A 24,176-nucleotide genomic window follows, 5' to 3' on the forward strand; every position below is an offset into this window, starting at 1 on the left:
TCCTTTGTAATAGTTCTTTTCTTTTCTTTTCTTTTCTTTTCTTTTTATAATTTACATCCAAGTTAGTTAGCACATGGTGCAACAGTGATTTCAGTAGTAAATTCCTTAATACCCCTTACCCCATCTCCCCTCCCACAAGGACTTTTTTCTTTATATCACTGTTTGACTATGATGCACCTAGGTGTGGTTTTTGTTTTGTTTGGTTTTTTTTGTATCCTGCCTTTGGTTTTTCAAAGGTTCTTGGATCTGTGATTTGTTATTGGATATTGTCATTATCAGATCTGTCATTATTTAAATTTATGAAAGTTTTGTTCATTATATCTAAATATTTCTTGTGGCTCACTTCCCACTTCTGGGCTTCCAAGTAAAATATATATTAGACCATTTGCTCTTTCTTACCTCTTGGTTACTTTGCCCCAGTTCCTACTCTTTTCTCTCTCTTTGTTTCAGTTTGGATAATTTTTATCTTTCTGTAGATTCTGTCTTCCCTCTGTTGTGTTCATTCTGTCGATAAGCCTGATAAAGGACTTGTGCATATTTTTCATTTCTAGCATTTCTGTTTGCCTTATTATTTTTTTATTTTTAATTTTTTTTATTTATTTATTTTTTCAGAGAGAGGAAGAGACAGCACGAGTGGGGGAGGGGTGGAGAAAAAGGGAGACGCAGAATCCAAAGCAGTCTCCAGGCTCTAAGCAGTTGGCACAGAGCCCAATGTGGGGCTTGAACTCATGAACTGTGAGATCATGACCTGAACCAAAGTCCGATGCCCAACTGACTGAGCCACCCAGGTGCCCCCTTCTATTTGCCTTTTTAAAAGTAGTCTCCATCTTGGAGCATCTGGGTGGCTCAGTCAGTTAAGCAGCCAACTTGATTTTAGCTCAGGTCGTGATCTCAAAGTTCATGAGTTCGAGCTCTGTGTTGGACTGTGCACTGATACTATGGAGCCTGCTTGGGATTCTCTCTCTCTCTCTCTCTCTCTCTCTCTCTGCCCCTATGCTGCTTGTGCTATCTGAAAAATAAATAAGCATTTAAAAAATAACAATAAAATTAATCTCCATCTTTCTGCTAAAATTTCCCACTAGATCCATAAACATATTAATTATAGATATGGTGTCTGTCTGATAACTTCATTATCTCATCCATCTCTGTGTTTGGTTTTGTTGAGTGTTTTATCTCCTGTTTCTGTGTGTGTTTCCTAATTTTGGATTAAATGTCAAACATTATTTATAAAATAATGGTAGAGACTGAGGCAAATAATATTTCTATTCAGAAATAGACATGCCTCTACTTTTGTCTGTTAGTGTGAAACAGGTGTTGGTCAATCTTTGTAAATAATTGGGCTGGGTTTGGGTTTTGTGGTTGTCATAATTACCTTCAGAATACCACAGGCTTCAAATTCATGTAGAAATGGACTGCTAATACTTTGTGCTTAGTGAAAGTCCTGGAGTGTTAGATGATGTTCCTTAGCATTTTTGCTCTACCTTCATCTTTCAGCTTGTGATACGTTTGGGGGCAGGAGGAGAGTTAGTTATTTCTGTCTGTGCTCTTTTCCCTCCCATAACAATTGCTTGTTACTTGGTATGAGGCTCTTGAGGTGGGAACATGAGTTTCTTGATTCTTCTGTTCTAGTTTTAGTATTAAGCAGGCTCTTATGCCTGTCTCAAAAGTAGGACTTTGCTTGCCTCCCCTGGGAGCAGACAGTCTCTCCCATCTACTCAGAGAAGAGTCTAGGGCCGCACTTATCAGTAGCCAGTTATCTACATGTGGCTAGTGGTTGGCATATTGGACAGTACAGATATATGATATTTCTGTCACTGTAGAAAGTCCTATTGGATAACACTGTTCAGAGCTCAGGCCAATTTCCTGCTCATTCCTATCATGGTAAATAAACTCTGCCTACTATCAGTGGACGGTCCTGGGTATAAGTGAGTGACCATTTCCTTTCTCAGTGGAAGTATATCTCTGCTTTGTATCATCTGGGCATGAGCAGATTTCCTGCCCATTACCTAATGACACATGGCCATTGCCTAGTGTCAGTAAAGTGTGAGGATAGCTGAGTTTTGTATTTCTCTCCCAGCAGCAGTCATCCTTTGTCTGGGACTGGGATGAAAAGGGTGTTTTGCCTCTCTCTTAGTGGCAGGCAGCTTTGGCTTCATAGTGGAGTTTTGCCCAGTTTTTGTGCCTGTCCCACAGTGACACCTCATCTTATCTTGTGCTCATTTAGGGCCTGGAACATGGATGAGCTTTGCCTGATATTCTTGCTCCAGGCTTAAACCTTAGTATGTTCTGCACATCCCATCATCATCTCCAAGGGTATTTCTCACTGCCTCCAGTCTTCCTCTGGAGCACTGGATGGAGACTCATAGAAAAATTCTGGCGAGTAGATATCCCAGGATGCTCAGTTATCTTGCTAGGTCATTCTTGGCTTTTAAGAATTTGTTAAAATCGGGGTGCTTGAATGGCTCAGTTGGTTAAGCTTCCATCTTGGGTCATGATATCACAGTTCATTAGACCAAGCCCTGCATCAGGCTCCATGCTGTACATACAGAACCTGCTTGGGTGTCTGTCTGTCTGTCTCTCTCTCTCTCTCTCTCTCTTCCCCTCCCCTGCTCTCTCACACTGTCTCTTTCTCTCTTTCTCAAAATAAAATTTTTTTTTAAAAAAGAATTTGTTAAAATTTGAGTAGTTTTATTTTTTAACCTTATTTTATGACCACCACTTTATTTGTGCTCTCCCAAAGATAAAACATTGCATATGTTCAATCTCTCCTCATAGGACTTTGTCATACTTTAGAGTTCAGTTCTTTCACTTGTCTTGTACCCTTAGTTCCCCGTTGATCCTGGTGCCATTAGTCCATGAGTAGCAAGACATCAGGACACATCATCATCTTACAGCTAACTTAAAGGAGGTTGTACTAGTTATCTTTTGTAACATGTTGCTATCTAACACATCTACATATGGAATATTTATGAAGACCAACTATGTGTTAGGCCATTGAAAAAGCTTCAGTAATTTCAAAGGATCAATCTCTGTCATAGAGAACCCCAAATGAGCCCTACCTTCCAGTATGCATGCCCTGGTAGAGTTCCTGCCAATAATGAATAGGGCTGAGTTGTGTAACTAAGAGGATATTGTGGAAATGCTGGAGCATGCCTTTTGAGGCTAGGTCATAAATGCCACTATGGCTTCCATCTTGCGCTCTTGGATAACAAGCTGTGGGGGAACCCAGCTGCCATATCATAAGAACATTTAAGCAGCCTCTTGCCAACAGCCATGTGAGTGAGCCATCTTGGAGGCAAATTCCCCCAGTTCTCAAACTTTCCTTTCAGATGACTAAAAGTTTTAGAAATGTTGGATATGTTCATTCCAACGTGCATTGTTAGATTTTATTTTGAATTGTATCACTTAATTATTTACTAGTTTTAGACCTATTGTGTTTATACTTATGGTGGGACATAAGAGGGGAAATGTCTACTTGGTACTTAGAAGTATGGTCCAGGAATAGTGGTAATGTGGGATTGAAGCTCTAAGTTTTGAAGTCATCAGCAGCAATGATTTTCAATAGAAAAATCTAGGAAAAGTGTGTTGTAATGGAATCTAAAGAGGTTAAGTTTAAGTGTGAATGAGCAACAATATCAAATGTTGCAAAAACTTGAAAATGATTGCTAAGATGTGATTGAGACAAGTAGCAGCCAACAGATTAGGATTCAAAATATGGCGTGCTGGTAAATGTTGAAGGATTAAGTAGGTGGGGATGTAGGTTCTCTAAATTTTCATGGTATAAATATTTCCATCATGGCCAGTTTCAAGCTACCAGTATTATGTCATTAAATGTGATGTTGATGGGAGATGTTTACAGTGAGCAGCACACCACTGTGTGTAACAAACTCATCTAATTCAATAAGAAAAAGAAAACTAATAGGAAAATGGACAAGAATATGAACAGGCAATTAACAGAGGAGGAAATATAAATGGTCAATAAGCAGGCAAAGATATTCATCCTCACAAGTTGTCAGGGACATACAAACTAAAATAACCCCAAAAGTAATTTATACCCATTAGAATGCAAACATTTTAAACGTTTGGTAATATCAAATTAGATAAGGATAGGGGAAACAATAATATTTTCACACTACTGATATGAGTATAATTGAGTATGACCATTTTTGTGGGCAAGTTGACTACAGTTATTAAAATTAGAAATGTGCATATATTTTGATGTAGTGGATTAGATTCTGATTTCTTCCCTAGAGTAACATTCATACTTGCATGCAAGGAGATGTATATGATATTCACTATGATATTGTTTGTAATAAAAGTTGCAAAATAATATGTCCAGTGTGGTTTGATTTGTGGTAGTGATCAAAAGGGACTTGTTCTTGACCATAATTTGTAAATGTGTGTGTTATTTACATAATTAACCTGAACATTTTTGAGTGCTCAGAGAAAGAAAGAAAGAAGAGTATTACAGAGTACAAGGAGAGTGTGACAAAGAGAGATAAATCATCTTATGAGATAATAAAGAATATGAGAATAAATAGAGAAATTGTAATATATTGGGACAAAAATTAGCAAGCTGTCACAACTGAGGTCAGGGTGAGAGGAGAGAAAGGCAGGTGATGGTCTTCTCAAAAATCAGTAGCCTGCTTAAATGTCTGAAATTTGGACAGAAAGTGTGATACATTCAAGTAGGATTGGGAATGCTTGTGGATTTTTTTTTTTTATGTATGAAATACTTCTTGAATTAGTGTTTCAAAATGACTGTGTTTCTCTTATAATATGCAGAAGGCAAGTAAATTATACTTACTTCCAGTAAATGTTGGAATTGAATTTGGCAACCCTGACAGCACTTTTCTGATGAATATCTCTTATCTATAGATGATTATCTCAGAAAAAAGGCAAGATGGCAAGGTCTGGGTCAAACTACAAAGTGGAAATGATACTCAACCAGCTGGATAGCTGCTGATTAGCTTTCCTTCACTGTCATCCATACCATAGTTACTGCTCTCAATAGAGAGGTCTAAAAATCTTGGCTTGGTATTTATCTGCCTCAGTATTTACAAAAGTTAAACGTGATACATTTTTTTTTGCTTGGGTTTAGGTTTCATGTTTTAAATATTTAAATATCTAGGTCTTATATCTACTTTCCTAAATTTTTATAAAGCCAAACTAAAATACTGTAACTGGAATTTTAGCTGGGAACCGTGAAGTTAGAAATTTTGCCTGGTTTAGTACAATTTTAGTCTGTAGATTTGCATAGTGATGACTCCCTCCAATAGCTGAATTCCAGGAAAGAAGTCATGCCAACCACTATAAAAGTTCATACTAGAAGCTATAAACAAGAGTTATGAATGCCCTTTTTAATTAGTTAATTCTTTTTTATTTATTTATTTTTTTTTTTTTTAACCACAGAAAAGGTAGTTGAGGGGAGTCTATTAAAATGCACAGGGCAAGTACATAAAAACATTTCAGAAATAGTGAACATTGCCTTTTCTCCCAAACTCTTCATTACAACTAACATTTAGATCTTTTTGAAGTTCATTTCTTAGTATTTTCCTTATGTCTTCAGCACCTTCAGTGGTTCTTTAACAAGTAAGTCCAGACGCCTTAGAGTTCCACAATGCAAAATAGTAAATGAGAGAATGCACATTTCCTGTTTCCATTGCACAGAAGATTTATTTTGTTATAGGCAAATTTAGTTTAAAATAATACTTAACGTCTGAAACTCTTTATTATTTGTGTTCTGTCTTCTAAGCACAGTAATAAAAGGGCAAGGTTTTTAAGTAAGAGTTTAAAATAAATTTTTCTTTCCTGAAGATCTTAAAACATAATGTTAGCAAATACATAGTTTTATCTCTTGTTACTGATAGTTTGTGAACAGACCCAGTGAAAGGAAATGCTGCCATGGTAACATAAACCAGACTGTTATTTGGAGACCTTACTCAAGATACTTAACTGCCCTGAACTGCAGGTTTTCAGTACCAGTTCTTCCAATTTACTATTTCAAGGAAATAGCAATTCTGCTATGTTCAAAACAATTTGTAATTCTCACGATTGAATTTGAAAAGTAGATTATCGAACAAAACAGTTTCTAAGAGTGTAATCTCAGGAATACCAAGATAGAACATGACTAACATTCTTAACATAATTGTCTTAGTCAATATATGAAAAATAATCCAGACATATCTTTTCTATATGAAACTGAAGTGGGTTGGAGCAAAGGATGTTGTGGGTGCTAATGTTTTAAAGTTTTATTTCCCTATCATTGAAACATATTTATAATTTGGGCCAAGTGACTGAAAATATATTTAATTTAAGAAATTTCGTCACTTAATCCAAAAATACATATATAAAATTTGACTTCCTTTGAAAAACAAATCAAGATTTCAAATACTTAATATATAGTCCATGTGGTATTTTGCTGCTGACGACCAGGAAAAGTTTCATCTAATAGTATGGTATGTTTCTTTCTGTATTACAGTATGGTATGACACCCATGGTTTTTCTTTTCCTATACATCTGGGTTGCTAGGATGTTAAAAACTGCCTAACACTCATAGTTTTTCTAAGACAAGAGCTATTTTCCCTTCTAAATTTAGTTTATTCCTTGTTCTTTACTACCTTTACTGTCTTACTCAGAACTAATTGATTTTTGTTCTTATTGTTGATTTTTTAACTCCCTCTTAGAGGAATATACTGTTACTAAACCATATAAACTCTTACTTTATGCCAATTTCAGAATAACCCCTAGAAATAAGTATTCACTTATTTTCCAGCTCTGTGTCACATATAAATTACCTTATTCGAATCTCCTCACAACTCAGTAAAGTGGCCTGGTTTTTTATTTTATGAATAAAATATGAGTAAGATGACTGACTCTTAGAGATTAAATGTTTTGTCCAATATCACATTGCCAATCAATAAGCAATGATTAAGACCTTACTATTTATACCTGTGGAACAGTGTTCTTATATTATGCCATTCTACTCTAATAATTATGACATGATGTTCAGAAGATAAAAGAGCCTCAGTAATAGAATATTATCTTGACGAAGAATTTGGGACATGGAAACACTCTGGAATTCATCATGTAAAATCTTCAGCAATCATAACAGCTTCTATCATATAGGATTTTGTATAAACAAAAAGGAGACAGGGGACTAGAACACGCATAAATTTTATTGTTGTCCAAGTAATTGTTAATTTAATTATGAAGTGTAATTCAAATTTTAACAAAGGGCTTTTGAAATAGAAAGGTATAATATGGGGGGGCGCCTGGGTGGCGCAGTCGGTTAAGCGTCCGACTTCAGCCAGGTCACGATCTCGCGGTCCGTGAGTTCGAGCCCCGCATCAGGCTCTGGGCTGATGGCTCAGAGCCTGGAGCCTGTTTCCGTTTCTGTGTCTCCCTCTCTCTCTGCCCCTCCCCCGTTCATGCTCTGTCTCTCTCTGTCCCCAAAATAAATAAATGTTGAAAAAAAATTAAAAAAAAAAAAAAAAGAAAGGTATAATATGAAAAAAAATTTAACAGTTTGAAACTCACTAATCTTATGAGTTCTAAGGAAGTTTTGAACGTCACATGGTGGGAGAAGAGAAGATTATATACCTTATGGTTGATTTTCAACACTTGTAGAGAAAAAATCTTCAAAAATATTTGTTAAAATTTAATGCCAATATCTAGTAGAATAGAAACAGAAAAACAAACTTGCATGCTATTAGACTAGAGGAAACAGGAACAGTTTTTAAAACTACAAAGAGAGTGGTGTCTGGGTGGCTCTGTTGGTTAAGCATCCAACCACCACTCAGGTCATGATCTCGCAGTCCGTGAGTTCAAGCCCTGCGCTGCGCTCTGTGCTGACAGCTCAGAGCCTGGAGTCTGCTTTGGATTCTGTGTCTCCCTCTCTCTCTGCCCCTCCCCTACTCACGCTCTGTCTCTCTCTCAAAAATAATAAACATTTTAAAAAAAAATTTAAAACACTACAAAGAAAATGAACATATATCAATAGCAGTAGCCAATGTTTAATGAGTACTTATTGTCTGACAGTGTTCTAAGCACTTTATGTGAATTAACTCTTACAATACAGTAATTCTTGAAATAGGTACTATGTTTTATATAGTTATATTTTGAACATAGACATTTTTCTGAAGATTACACAGCTCTTAAGTGACAAAACCAGGATTCCAAAGGAGGCAAAATGGTTCCAAGGCTTACACTCTTAACCACTGTACAAGTAGTGTTTAGCTCTGGGGAAGTGGGATGAGATTGAATTTGGATCTTCTTCTTGCGTGGCTGTGGAGTTTTGTGTAAAGGCTATGTGTGGATGCGGTACATGTGTATGGATATATTTATCATCTAGCTACTGTTCAGGATGTGCAGTTAGGGATGTTCAGCTAAGGAAATAGGAAACGATAGGGGCGCCGATGGCTCAGTTGGTTGGGTGTCCAACTTTGGCTCAGGTAGTGATCTCAACAGTTTGTGGGTTTGAGCCCTGTGTCGGGCTCTCTGCTGATAGCACAGAGCCTGCTTCTTATTGTGTCTCCCTCTCTTCCTGCCCCTCTTCTGCTTGTGCTTTGTCTCTCTCTCTCTCTCTCTCTCTCTCTCTCTGTCTCAAAAAAAAAGAAAAAGAAAAGAAAAAAAATTTAAAAAAAAAAGGAAGTAGTAAAGATTTATCCTGAAGGAAGAGTTAGCAGGTGATCTCACGGCTCCTAAAGTCCTTCATTTATTTCCTTTGACTACCTCAACTAGGATGTATAATATTTTGATGGTTTTTTAGAATACTCTGTTGATTTGTCAGTTCCCTTATTTTCCTAATTTTTAGTTATCAATTTATCAATTTTATTTTCATTATTTATATTATATAACATTATAATAATACCCCCCTCCCCAGATATGATAAAAGCTGGTTTCAGATATTTCAATTTATTTTGAGACAAAGAGTGCACATGGGCAGGGGAGGGACAGAGAGAGGGAGAAAGAATCCCAAGCAGGCTCCATGCCATCAGCACAGAGCCCAATGCAGGGCTCCATCTCACAAAACATGAGATCATAACCTGAGCCCAAATCAAGAATCAGACACTTAACTCACTTAGCCACCCAGGTGCTCCTAAAATTGTGATCTTTAAAAGGAAATTTATTATTCTTAATGGCCTAATCAATGTTTATAGTTTTTTCCATTAATATTTTGAAAGTGTAGTCTATAAAAATTCACTAATTACATCAATTTTTCTCATAGGTGTTCCACAGAACACAAGCTTCCTCAAATATTACCTGAGAGAAGGAAGTTCTGTGTTGGATAATTTTAGGAAACCATATAAAACTGGCTTAATGACAGAAATATTTAGATCCCTTAACCTGTTAAGGTTATATGAAGGTCATATGTAGTGTGACCTTCTAAGAAGGAGAGAAGTAAAATGTGTAGTATTTTTCAAACCTATTTGAAGGAATTATCCCATAGCCTAGCCTTTTCTCTGTATGTTAGATAATATTAGTGAGGTTTTTCAGGTATCAGGTCCACCTACCTTCCTCTAAGCTGGTCCTTCACATGGGGCCAACTGTGGATCACTCAAGCCCTTCCTTCAGGCAGCTCCCATTTGAAATTTAGCAGGCACTTTTGTTTATGGTTTCTTCAGTTTCTAGTAATCATACAAATTACATAATTTTTAGATTCTGTTGATTATTTCAGTGGCATCTGGGTTCATATGTTCATTGCCATATTATCTAAAAGTCCCTCAAATGTTGTAACTTAAATCCTCTAAGGGCTAATAATGCTTCCTTCCTCTTCATTATCTTTTATAGGAGTCTTTTCCATACTCAGTTGTTGATTTGCCACCCTGAGGCTTCTACTGTGCTTTTCATTAAATCATTTGCATTTTGGGCGCCTGGGTGGCGCAGTCGGTTAAGCGTCCAACTTCAGCCAGGTCACGATCTCGCGGTCCGTGAGTTCGAGCCCCGCGTCAGGCTCTGGGCTGATGGCTCAGAGCCTGGAGCCTGTTTCTGATTCTGTGTCTCCCTCTCTCTCTGCCCCTCCCCCGTTCATGCTCTGTCTCTCTCTGTTCCAAAAATAAATAAACGTTGAAAAAAAAAATTTTAAAAAAAATCATTTGCATTTTAAATTTAAATTTTACTTTATTTTTTTATGTTTATTTTTGAGAAAGAGAAAAAGACAGAGTGCGAGCAAGGGAGGGGCAGAGAGAGGGAGGGAGACACAGAATCCAGGCTCCAGGCTCTGAGCTGCCAGCACAGAGCCTGACATGGGGCTCAAACTCACTCAAACTCATGAGCTCATGACCTGAGCTGAAGTCAGATGCTTAACCGACTGAGCCACCCAGGCGCCCCTAAATTTTACTTTAAATGCTAACTTAACTATTACTGTTAATACCATTAAAAATGAGAATTATTTTTTGATGTATCATTTGATATACTGCTTATTACTTTTGAGGAAATGTTGCTGCATAGAAAGCTTAATTTTTCCTTTTCTTTCTGTTTTTCCTGTAATGGCTTCCATTTGTTACAACTTAGCATGTGGAGGACTACATTGTATAGTCCTTCGTGCTCTTCACTGTACTTCTTGGCGTTGTACCATTCTCACAGACAATGAAGTGATTGGCATGTCCTGTGGCTCTCTGTGCCAGGCACTGTGTACTGCCCCTTATGCATAATTTAATCCATAACAGTCCTATAAAGTAGGTCGTGTTATCATCCCTACCTTCCAAAAGAAGGAATGGAGAGTGTCTTGGAGAGATAGGAGTTGGTTAACTTTCCTAAGGTCACGTAGCAGGTAAATGGCAGAGCTGGAGATCTGCCTCTAGGGCTTTTAATCACACAATGCATTTATAGCAAGCTTATTTCATCCTTTACATTCTACTCAAAAGGTACTGTAGGGTTTTTTGCCCCCACACATTTAGTAAAAACATCTAGGCACTGATTGTGTAGGTCTTAAAGATTCCAGGTAAATAATTCTTGTGTATTTTATTTTAGGTTAATGGGAAAGGTTCCTTATGGTGTGTTGATCCAGAATATAAACCCAACCTTATGCAGGCACTGAAGAAGCAACCTTTTTCCTCAGCATTAACATTCTACACCCCTCCTGCATCTCCACAAAGGTACAGGATCTTCCATAAAAGTGTCAATGGTGATTTATAAGATTTCATTGTGTGAGATACAAAAACTTAACAAAGTTGTAAGGTTTTCTGTGTGGTTTTTTTTATTGTATGGAGACCAATATATGGGGTAAGACATTAGCCTAAGGCATTTTCACTTATATCTAACTTTGTTATTAGGAAATAGGATATTTGATAGGTAAGAACATAATTCTGGAAAATACACCCTACTGGGTATGTAAAGAAAGTTATAATATGATTCTAGGTACAAAAGGTTTAAATTATTTTAATTGTCTGCAATACAAATGCATACTAAAGACAAGACAAATTAAAAGTATATATAAACTTTCTAAAGTAAGGTGATTAATGGTTTGTCACTGTAACAGTTTTATATGTATATTTATATTTCTTTTCTATTTTAAGTTTGGTTTTCTTTCACACCACATTTACTATTTTGAAAATTATGTTCAGAGTCTCAAATTTTAAAATGTCTGACAAGCCGAATAATGCTTTGAGTTTTTTTATTCATTTCGTTTTTGCTGGTGAATATAATTGTAATGTATTTCCTTGGGTTTTGTTTTCAAACTCAGTGACTCCTATTGATCTTATAGCTTTCCCATTTAAGTCAAAGCTGTAAATGGTACCTCAAATCTGGTTTTGTTTCCTTTTCCTAAAGAATCTGTTTTTTTTAATTCTATTATGTACATTCATTTGAATTGAAAATGCCAGACTTCGTTGAGTTACTTTTGAGGGTAGCCTAACAATGGTTAATTTCTTTTTAGGAAAATTTTAGAGGCTTTTTAATAAAAGACTAAATGGAAAATTTCAAACATACACAAAAGGAGGGAGAAAGCTACAATTAATCAGTATTTAATGCAATGTTTAATTTCTTGAACTATTTTAATTAACTTAGAGACCTTGTTGTACCCAAAATACAGTAAAAAATTAGTAAGGCTAAAGTTGCAATCAGTAATATATTTATATACTCATTGAGATTTTAAGTTTATTTACTATACTAGTAGATTAGAAGGATTATTGTCACAAGAATTATTGAGTAGTTTGTCTGTATGAAATGAAACCTAGAAAAGAAGTCATCAGAGTTTATAGCCTTGTTTGGAACTTGGTATCTTCTTTATTAGTTAATGTTGGTGCTTATTTGGGACTTAGTATCTTCTCTTTATTAGTTAATGTTGGTGCTTATGAGGTATACTAGTTTAAAAAATTAATTTGGAAACTAATGGTAAGTTCTGCTTTTGGTCATTTGTGTGTGTTATTTAGCTCTGCTTTTATTTATTTATTTATTTATTTATTTATTTATTTATTTATTTATTTTTAATTTTTTTTTTCAACGTTTTTATTTATTTTTGGGACAGAGAGAGACAGAGCATGAACGGGGGAGGGGCAGAGAGAGAGGGAGACACAGAATCGGAAATAGGCTCCAAGCTCTGAGCCATCAGCCCAGAGCCTGACACGGGGCTCGAACTCACGGACCGCAAGATCGTGACCTGGCTGAAGTCGGACCCTTAACCGACTGCGCCACCCAGGCGCCCCTGCTTTTTTTTTTAATTAAAGATTAAATGAGAGAATTGACACTCTACCATCAAATATGCACTTTACTGTGCCTTTGATATGTTGCATTTTCATGTTTGTACTTTTTAGCTTTATCATGTTTAGATGTTAAATAAAAATGATTTGTGGTTTAAAAACAAATACATAAATGACACCATAAAGTTTCTAATTTTTTACTTTAAAACATTATCTTAATATTTTTAGAAACATTTTCTTTTTCATTGTTGGCAAAGTGATGGTTCCATCTGATACGCCTTTGTGTAGCCCTCTCATGTCATAATTGGTGAGTTGAGGAAGACAATGAAATAAAGTGTATGTGAAACTGTGAGTAGAAAATATACTTATAATTTACTTAGCAAAACAGATATTTTTTTTGAGAGAGGGAGAGAGAGAGAGAGAGAGAGAGAAGCAGGCTACATACAGAGTCTAATGTAGGGCTCAAACTCATAACAGTGAGATATTGACCTGAGCCAAAATCAGGAGTTGGACACTTAACCAAGTGAGCCACCCAGGCACCCCAGCAAAACAGATTTTTTTATGCTATCACAAATTCCAAAGAACAGGAATAGTGTGTCCCCAAAATGCTTTAATTTTTGGAATTAAAAAAGCCCAAACTGCTGGTGTTTTTATGAATATAGCAAGATTAGTTTGATATTGATATTTATTAATAAAATCAGGAACCATACAGTTCTATTTACACATTTGTTTTGATAAATGCTTTCATTTCTGTGGTAACACCTATATTAATATCATCAAACTTAAGCATCCAATACAAAACCAAATAGTAACTATTATGTATTATCTATTGTTACAGGCATTTTAAATGCATTATTATTATTTAATCATCACAGCAACCCTGTGTGGGAGGTTTAATTATTCCTATTTTACAGATGAAGAAACTAAGAAATTAATTATTTTGCCTAAGAACATCCAAATAGTTGTGATTTAATCTTGGATCTAATGCTCTTTCTGCTTTGGCAGATTCTTCCTAAACTGAATAGTATTAGCAAAGAAAACAAGGTAAAAATAGTTTGTGTTTTTTATTGTATAAATTAGTTGTATTTGTGACTAAGTTCTATAAAAAGTGAAATAAAGATTTTTATAAGCATATTTGTCTTATCTCTATTTTTCAGTGGCTCTTTATCACCTCACTTCTTAAGCTCTGTACTCAAGCAGAACCAGGTGCGAACCCTCAAAGGTATGTGAAAGAACATTATTTTTAAATCCGAAAAACTCAGGTCAAAAATAAGGATTTCTTTTTTTTCTAACCATAAAAGTATATTATATGCTTGTTGTAGAAGATTTGGAAAATAAAAACACTTATAAAAAAGAAACTAAAACTTACTCTTTATTCTATAGTCAACATTTTGTTTTAATTACTTTGGTTCTTTGTTTGCCCTTATGTATGAGTAGATATGTATGTATGCATGCACACACATACACACATACTTTTTCTCCAAATGCTAGGCTCATACTGTGTATGCTGTTGTATATCTCTTTTTTTTCATTTCCTTTTATGTATATTTTTTCTTGAAAATAGGAAGATAGGATAAGCACTGGATGTATGGAAACCAATATGCCAATAAATTTCATATTAAAGAAAGGAAGGAAGAAAAAGAAAGAAAGAAAGAAAGAAAGAAAGGAGGGAGGGAGGGAGGGAGGGAGGGAGGAAGGAAGGAAGGAAGGAAGGAAGGAAGGAAGGAAGGAAATACGAAAATACTTTGCAGGGTGCCTGAGTGTCTCCATCAATCAAGTGTCTGACTTTGGATCAGGTCATGATCTCAAGGTCCGTGGATTTGAATCCCCTGTTGGGCTCTGTGCTGACAGCTCAGAGCCTAGAGCCTGTTTCAGATCCTGTGTCTCCCTCTCTCTCTGCCTCTCCCCTCCTCCCTTTCTCTCTCTCTCTCTCTCTCTCTCTCTCTCTCTCTCTCTCTCTTTCTCTCTCTCTCAAAAAATAAGCATTTAAAAAAAAAAAAAAAGGAAAATGTTTCTTAGTCATACTATCAGTATTTTCAGGTCTGTCTTAGACTTCAAAAGAGGTGGCCTTTGGCCTTCGGGCCCTTGGCCTTTGCGCCCTATCTGGCCCACCACCTATTTAGGTATAACCTCTGAGTTTATATTTGTAAACAATTGAAAAATAATAAAAATAATATTTCAAGGCATATGAAAATTTGTCACGAGCAGAGTTAAATAGTTGCCACAGAGATCTCTGTATTGTATCCTTGGTTTTTCTTTGCTGGCAAAACCTAAATTATTTATTTGATTACCCTTTACAGAAAAAGTTTGCCAACCCCTGGATTAGAATATAGTTCAAAATTTTTCGTTTATAGGTTAAATGGAAAGAACTTTAAGAAGGTAACAAGTTAACTTTCAGAATTTTGTAGATGACTTTTTAGAAGTATATCAAAATTCTGAGGTAGTAGTTTTTTCCTCTACTCATAGTTAATATTATAAATTAGTGATGTATTAACATAAGGTTTTCTAGCATTGTTGCTTTGGGGCCTAGAGACATTTCTATGACATTCAAAAACAGAAATCCTCAGACCAAAAGCCCTTCTGTGTATCAGACACATTTTGGCTCTTTGGAACTACACTAAACCAAGCCTAGGAAGCAGTGTGAAGATGGTCTGTAAAAATAAGGAAGGGAAAGAGTATGAAAAAGCTCAAGAGAACTTGCAAGGAAGTTACATGTTTGCTTCAGATAATGTTCTGACTTAACATAAGGCAAGTATCTGTTTTCTCATTCCCTGCATGGACAAATGTGCTTTCTCTTTACATGTAGACATTGCTAAAACTGCATCTTTTTATTATCTCAATAAGTTTTGACCTTTAGTCTTTCAAGCTCAGTTCATATGCAAATTTTGAGAACATTTTCTTTGTGAATTCTGGGTTTATTTAGAATCTCTTCTTGCTCTTATGCCATCCCATCCTAACTCTGCTTCTTCCTTTGGGGAGCAGACACTTCCACAATTTTCTCTTGCTAGTTTTAGCCAGTTTTTCATAACTGGAGCATAGGCACTTCTCCTTCGTCTAACGACTTATACATATGATTCATCATCTCTTCAGTGCTGCTAACAGCTTACTTCCCTCCATTTCTATACTGGTGAGTCTTAGGCCTGGTAATAATGGACTTGGTGGGAAGGGTGCTTGGTGTTCTAGGTTGAAACAAATGCAGGTCTGTCCTGGAATAGAATGTACAGTTCTTATGAGTTTTAAGAGGAAAACATAAGACCAAACAAAAACTTGAGAAAATTCATATATAAATCAGATTGCTTTAGGGTAGTTTGATAGACTGTTGAGGAAATTTGCATTTTTTCTATCTTGATATCATTTTTAGGGAAAAGTTTGAAAAAACACAGTGGTAAAGGGACTAAACATTCAACTGTTTATTCTATAACTAATTGTGGAATTCCCACATGGTGCCAAGCAATGTATGGGTGCTTTGAGATATGCAGAGTTGAAAGAGACCCAGGCCCTGCTCTGAAAAACCATACAGTTTAATTGAAGAAGGTTGATAAGAATTATGCAGAGTACACTGGGACAAAAAGGAAGTGAGTGGCAAATTAAGCTTAGAGGTAGGTTAGGAAAGGCCTCTTAGAAAACAAAGTGTGGTGCTTGAGCCAGACCTGAAAAGTTGGGGGAATACTTGACCTTGTTGGAGGGTATCTGCTGGGAACCACAGGCTGATGAGTTTGGCTGAAGCCTAGGAGTATAAAAGAGGATTGGATAGCCTTGGTCCAGTAGCTGTAGATGTGATCACTTAGCATGGGCAAGGCAAATGAAGAAGTTTAAGCAAGCATTAGCCAAATCAAAGAGAACTTACTTAGAGTAAGGAGTTTGAACTCCTTCCTATAATTATAACATTAGTTAGCACTGAGTTTCTTACTATGATGCTTTGAATGTGTCATCTCATTTAACCCTTCCAACTCTTTGAGGTATTGTTACTTCCTTTTACAAATACAGAGATTGAAGTTTGAAGAGAGTAAGTAACTTTCTCAAGGCCACACGACTAGTAAATGGCATACAAAGTACTCAGAAACTCTGATTTCAGAACCTGCACTCCTACCATGTATGAGGTGCCTGAGTTGCTGCTGAAGGGCTTTAAAGAATGAGGCAACATTGTCAGTATTGTGTTTTGTAAAGATCACTTTGGTGTCATTGAGTTCCAGTATTAGAATCCAATATTATATTCATCTATCACTTCATAAAATCATCTTTACTAATAATTATATTATAGCTACCTTTAAAATATGTAAGAGCAACAGAAGAACTTATTTAGGCATAGGAATTTGAGAAACAGTCACTGTCATCCAGAGTAGGTGCAGCAGTTTGTTTAAAGTATCTCTTGCTTACCTTTTAAATTTTTTTTCAATGTTTATTTATTTTTGGGACAGAGAGAGACAGAGCATGAACGGGAGAGGGGCAGAGAGAGAGGGAGACACAGAATCGGAAACAGGCTCCAGGCTCTGAGCCATCAGCCCAGAGCCCGACGCGGGGCTCGAACTCACGGACCGCGAGATCGTGACCTGGCTGAAGTCGGACGCTTAACCGACTGCGCCACCCAGGCGCCCCACTTGCTCACCTTTCAGTGACTAATTTTATGTGCCAATATTTATGTTTACAGGATTGTATAACGCGGCAGGAGACATAAGAATCTCATACTGAGATCTCAAAACCTGTTATTCTCAGTATTTTGGTTTGGTGTGGGTTTGGAATAAATTCATCCACTTAAATATTGAGCACACTTATGTACTAGGTACCAAGGATACATTAGTGAACAAAGATGACAAAAATGGAACTCACATTCTAGTTAGTAAGTTTTAGTATTTCTACTTAAGCACTAGTATACTACAAGAAAATACAAACTTTAGGCAGTTAATGATGATATTATGGGCTAAGTGCAAATCTAAGGGCAAATTTAAGGTCGCAAATCAGCATAATTTGTATCTTAATAGAAATGAAAGTAAACCAGTGGCCCAAGCAGCTTAAAGTATCAGCAATTTATCAAAATTGCTCTCCTCTATTAAAGAATCACAAGAGACAACTTCTCTGGATGCTCTTTAAATGTGTATATTAGTTTTGATAGAGGCAATAAGTCCTTATAGTTATTACTGAGCTTGTAAATATTTAAATTCTGCCTCTTTTGTTCTCATAGCATTCCTTAAGCAAATGAATTGAGAATCAGATAACAGAAATGTGTTAGTCTGTTAGAACAGAAATGTGTTATAACCCTCACTTCGGGGCATGTTGGTGGCTCAGTCGGTTAAGCGTCCAACTCTTGGTTTCAGCTCAGGTCATGATCTCCTGGTTCATGAGTTTGAGCACCACGTTGGGCTCTGCACTCGCGGTGTGGAGTCTGCTTGGGATTCTCTCTCTCCCTCTCTCTCAAAAACCCTCACTTTGACATAGCTGAACCTAGTGTCTTTTAATTTTTTTCTGAATGATCATTCATAATTTCCCAGCATCAAACCTAATGAAATAGAAGCCAGGACATACAAATTAACACTTATGATGGAAATTTATTTGAACCAGTTGTTAAATCAGTAGCAGGTTTTGGACTCCAGTCAGAACTATGAAGGAAAAAAGAAATAATAAGACTTTGAACTAAGTTTTTTTTTTTTTAATCACTATTTGGATAGCTCTCATGACTAATGACAAATGACTTTCAACTAGAAGTTAATTATTTGCTTAATCTAAATAGTGCCAGAAAATATAAACAAAAGACCTTATAGGAGCACCAGATTTTTATTCTTTATGAACTGGACATGTTAGATAACCTACCTAATAGTATGTTTTTTAAAAACACAGCTACCTTTTAAATGGTGTGAAGTATTGTCAGTGAAAAAGTAACATTGTGAAGTGTTTTTAATTGTGACAATAAGTAACTCTTCAGTTTACTGTTAATAGCAAAACAGATTGGGTACTCCAAATTAAAATTGTAAAGTTTTTGTAAAATTTGTAAAGTGTTTTTGTTGTTTTTGTTCCAAGAATGTACCTTGGACAAATCATTGATAATCAGGTATTCTTGATTACTGAGTGTTTTGGGTCATTTCTCTTGCAGTTAGACTTTTTTTTCCAGAATTAATTGGCAAGGCATTATGGTAAGCACACTTACAAATGTTCTAAACCAAACCAGATACAGATAAAATCCTTTTGCAAAGAAGTTTTTGGTTTCATAAAGTTAATTTCATGTGGGAGAGTTCAAATTAATTTGGCTGTAATTTATACAAGAAATAAATGTATTTAAGGAACACATTTCCTGTCCTGTACAGAAATAATACCTAGTTTTGTTATCATTTTTAAATATTTGAAAACTGAGAAAAGAAATGTGGTGTTCATGCAATTTTCTTATGTTGTCAGGATAAGCCTCATCAATTTTCTTTATTTTAGGTATTATATTTCAGAAATATGACTCCTTGAATTCTAATGGAAGTTTACTATGGGAGGTTAAGCTAGAGATACACTAATTTTTTTTGATAAGATTTTACAGGTACTTCATTTATAAGATTATAAATGTCCTGAAATTGTTTCCTCATCATAATGTATTTCAGTGCTAGATTCTCCCTCACCACCACCTCCCCCTTCTCCGCCTCTTTTTAATAAAATTGGAAACGAGATAGACCTTTTTTTTATTAAAAGAAAAATTATTTCATGTAGCAGGAATCTCTCTGTAGGGCTTTTGCATAGTGCCATTCAAGATGTGCCCTGCCCAAGGACATCTGGCTGAGACAGTAAGTGGGGTCTGAAATTCAACCCACACTCCAGTCTTCAAGCTGTGTGCCTTCATACAGGGAAGCATTCACCTGGAGGCAGAGTTGTTTTTTTCCAGTTCACACAGAGATACAATATGGGCTAGAGTCTGCACTTTTTTTTCTTCAGGGACATGTTAGAATACTGAGCTCTATCAAATTGTAGTCAGGTCTCATTTTAAAAGACGAGAATTGAGAGATCTTTGTTTTGCTATCCTTTTGGCTATGATATGGGAATTACTGATTAAAATTTTTTTTTACTTAGTGTTTTTTCTGTCTTGGAATACTTTTCCCTCAGATATCTAAATGGCTTCTTTTTCTCATCTCCCAGAGATCTTTGCTCAACTGTTGCCTCTTGTTGAGACCTTCTCTAACCTCTGTTTTTAAAATTGCAACCACCTTTCTCAACACTATCTCCCTTTCCTCTTAATTTTTCTCCCTAGTGTTTATCACCTTGTGACATACTGTGTTTTAATTATTCCTTTGTGCTCTGACAGGTTAGGGATTTTCCCGTTTTGTTTTTTTTGCTGTGTTCCCACAACCTGGAATGATGTCTGGCTCATAACAGGGCACTCAACTTATTGAGTGAGTAACAGAATAGAGAATTTCCAGTATCTTCTGTAAATTTCTGCAGAATCCTACTCTAGTCATGGATACTTAGTAAGTATTAAGGATTGATGATAGAATACGGATTGAAGGCCTGGATTCTAGAAATAGACTATTGAGGTTCAAGTCCCATCTCTATCATTCCTAGAACCCCTCTGTGTCTTTTTCTTTTTTTTTTTTTCATTTTTAAGATGGAAATATACTAATAGTGCCCACATTATAAAGTTGTGAGAATTAGATGAGTTACTAATGCCTAGAGCATGCTAAGCCCATTGATAACGTTAGTAATTTGGTGGTAGGTAGTAGCTTAATCTAAAGAAAGGAGGATAAAGAGGTCTTATACTTTATTATTTACACATTTATCAAGGACGTACTATTGTTACAGGCATTGTGGAACATAGAGGGTAAGATGGGTTCCTACCTTAAGCTGGCAGTCTAATGGGGAGGCGTTCATATAGAGACTTGTGTTTCACAAAGTCACAGTTTATTCAAGGGGAAAGAACTACAGTATTGTGTGCTCCCTTGTAACAACCATCTTCTGATTTACCTAAGTCTGTTTGGTAAAGTCCATAACAATAACCTTTTCTGCCTTCACTAAGTTTATGGTCAGGTTGGGGAGAAGACAAGTCAATACCTTTATGACCTAATTATCTAGAATAACTCTATAATTAGATATTACAAATAAAATGGAAAACTTTGGGTTAACAGAAGTTTTCTGACTTTGAGGTAGAAATGGGAAGTTTCAAATCCAAATCTTATTTAAACATCCTTTATAATTTAAAATTTCTAAATATTTTCTAACTTTTTCTTCACGTTTAGATTGTATCATTTCACTTTTATTTAATTATAGTTATTCAGAATAATAGATCACCAAGATGGAGAGGAACTTTCAGTAGAAAAGTAGATATGAGAGCATAATGACTTTATCTGGAGTAGATCTGCTGATTTTCTCAACCTTTTAAAGCCTATTTTTCTTATGGAATATCTATAATTATTTTTGCCCTCATATGTATTATACAAATCTATAGTATTTGTAGGCTCATATATAATGATTAAAAACATTACTAATACTTTTGTGCCAGCAATAATTATTCATTTAGCATTTGTAGATTCACATGATCTAGACTGACCAAGTACATATACTTTTAACTCCTGTAACTAGCATGCAATTAATGCATTACTTCATAACTGCACATATGCACAGGTAAGGATATTTTTTAAATGCTAAAAAGTAATGTCTTTGTGTACATTTTTAGTTAATTACAGTTGGCCTTTGAAAATGTGGAGATTAGGGGTGCTGACCCCTGCCTCCTTCCTCTATGCAGTTGAAAATCCATGTATAACTTGATTTCCTAAAAATTTAACTACTAATAGTCTACTGTTGACTGGAAGCCTTACTGATAACATAAACAGTCGATGAACACGTATTTTGTGTGTTATGAGTTATTACTGTCTTATAGTAAAGCAAGCTAGAAGAAAGAAAAAGTTATTAAAATCATAAAGAATTTTATGATCTCTAGTACCTTGCAGTTTTCCTTCATTCAATTCAATACTGTTCATAAAACTGTTCATAATTTTAAGTGAACAAAAACAAATTGAAGAATAATGTGTCTCATTTTGTTTAATGTGTATGTGTATGTGTGTGTGTATTTAAGCAAAAGAATATGCACCACATCTGAATTTTGGTTACCTTTGCAAATACTTAAAATAGCTTCTCTTTTATAAAGAACATTAATATTGTTACTGGTTTCCTTTTTCAGAATCTGATATTGATGCTGCCACTGCAATGATGCTTTTAAATACTTCTATAGAACAAGGAATTTTAGAATGTAAGCAATCCTGTTTTTCTTCTTAAAATACATTTTTGTGAGTGCTTTTTCAAATGTAATTTAGAATGCAAAGTATTTAAATGTTATAGGCAAAATTGTTTTTTTTTCCAACTAAATTATGTTTTCATCTGAATTACTTTGTCTTATCATATTTTAATTAATTTATGTGAGCAAATTATGAGATTGAGTTTAATATTGTGATAGATCTTTTTTACATGGACCAAGAAATGAAGAAATTAACAGCATGTATAAAAATTAAACTTGAGGATTTAAAAGTAAAAATGAAAGCCATAGATAAGAAAATATAGGAAGGTATGTTTATAACCTAGAAATAAGAAAACCCTTGAGATACAAGTACAAAATCCATAAAAGAAAATGTGAGTAAATTTAACTAAATGTCAAAATTTTGAATGGGGCTCCTGGGTGGCTCAGTCGGTTAAGCAGCCAACTTTGGCTCAGGTCATGATCTCGCGGTCCATGAGTTCGAGCCCCGCGTCAGGCTCTGTGCTGACAGCTCGGAGCCTGGAGCCTGCTTTGCATTCTGTGACTCTCTTTCTAGCCCTCCCCCGTTTGCGCTCTGTCTCTCTCTGTCTTTCAAAAATGAATAAATGTTAAAAAAAAAAAATTAAAAAAAAATTGAAGTTCTGACAATAAAAGATAGCTGTAAGAAAAGTCACCCAAGCAAAACACTGAGAGAACATTTTTTTTTACTATGTATACAACAAAGGGTTAATATTGAGTATATGTACATAAAAGGATTCTATAAGTAAGAAGTAAAAAGCCCAACAGAAAAGCCAAGAAAATAATATGAATTAGGTAAGTCTCAAAGAAGGAAATAAAGTGGACAATACACATTTGAAAAGATAAGCAACTTGTCTAAAAGTCAGGGAAATGCAAAATGCAACAATATTGGTATACTACTTTCTTGTCCATGGTAATATCAGGTGTTAATTGTAGGAACTGAATATTGTCACACACTGTAGGATGTAAATTCATAAAACCAGTTTAGAGGACAGTTTGAAAATACCAATCACAAATGCCAATCAAAACCACAGTGAGATCTCACACCAGAATGTCTAGTACCAAAAAGATAAGAACTAACAAGTATTGATGAGAATGTAGAGAAAAGGGAACCTACTGTTGGTGGGAATGCAAATTGGTACAGCCACTATGGAAAACGGTATGGCGGTTCCTCAAAGACCTAAAAATAGGGGTGCTTAGGTGGCCCAGTTGGCTGAGCGTTCCACTCTTGATTTCAGCTAAGGTCATGATCATGCAGTTCCTGAGATTGAGCCCTGCGTCGGACTCTGTGCTGACTATGTAGAGCCTGCCTTGGATTCTCTCTCTCTGTCCCTTCCCTGGTCTCTCTTTGTCTCTCAAAATAAATAAATAAACACTAAAAAAAACCAAAAAACTAAAACCATACTATCCAGTAATTCCACTTCTGGGTATTTACCCAAAGAAAACAAAAATGCTAATTCTAAAAGATACATGCATCCCTGTGTTTATTGTAGCATTATTTTCATAGCCAAAATAAGGAAGCAACTTGTGTCCATCGATACAAGAATGGATAAAGATGTGATAGATATATACAATGAAATGTTACCCACCTATAAAAAAGAATGAAATCTTGCCATTCTTGACAACCTAAAGGAACCTAGAGGGCTTTATGTTAAGTGAAATAAGCCAGACAGAAAGACAGATTCCATATGATTTCACTTATATGTGGAATCTAAAAAACAAACAAATGAACAAACAAAAAACAAACACACTTATAAATACAGAGAACAAACCGGTGGTTGCCAGAGAGAAGGAGGGTGGGGGGGTGGATGAAATTAATTGAGGGAGTTAAGAAGTTTCAAATTTCCAGTTATAAAATAAATAAGAGGGGAGTGAGAAGTACAGCATAGAGAATATAGTCAATAATGTATTAACTTTCTATAGGTGACTACACTTACAGTGAGCATTACGGAATGTATAGAATTGTCAAATCACTATGTTGTACTCCTAAAACTAATATTGTGTGTCAACTATAATACTTCAATTAAAAAAATACTAATAATAACTTGAAATGCGTGTATTCTCTTACTTAACAGTGCTGTTTCTTAGTATCCTAGAAAAATATTTGCATACGTGTAAGAAAAAGCATCAGAAGGATTTTCATTGCAGTTCTTCATAGTGGTGAAAAATTGGGAAAACCTAAATATCAATAAGGAAATGGTTAGCTAAACAGTGTGATACATTCTTATTGAGGCATTCTGTACAAGCAGCTCAAAATAATTATATTTTTGATGGAAAGGTCAAGACATTTCATTAAGTGATTTTAA

General features: G+C 35.4%; 1 protein-coding gene across 1 annotated transcript in view; it reads left to right on the forward strand.

The window, feature by feature from the left end:
* FOXN2 (forkhead box N2) overlaps nt 1–24,176 on the forward strand; it is a 67,559-nt gene that overhangs the window by 38,422 nt on the left and 4,961 nt on the right. The window contains exons 3-5 of the mRNA XM_043603334.1: nt 10,975–11,099; nt 13,799–13,863; nt 21,781–21,849. Coding sequence (XP_043459269.1) covers nt 10,975–11,099; nt 13,799–13,863; nt 21,781–21,849 — 259 coding nt within the window. The remainder of the gene's footprint in view (nt 1–10,974; nt 11,100–13,798; nt 13,864–21,780; nt 21,850–24,176) is intronic.

The sequence above is a fragment of the Prionailurus bengalensis genome, chromosome A3 (assembly GCF_016509475.1).
Source record: "Prionailurus bengalensis isolate Pbe53 chromosome A3, Fcat_Pben_1.1_paternal_pri, whole genome shotgun sequence".
Taxonomy (NCBI): Eukaryota; Metazoa; Chordata; class Mammalia; order Carnivora; family Felidae; genus Prionailurus; species Prionailurus bengalensis.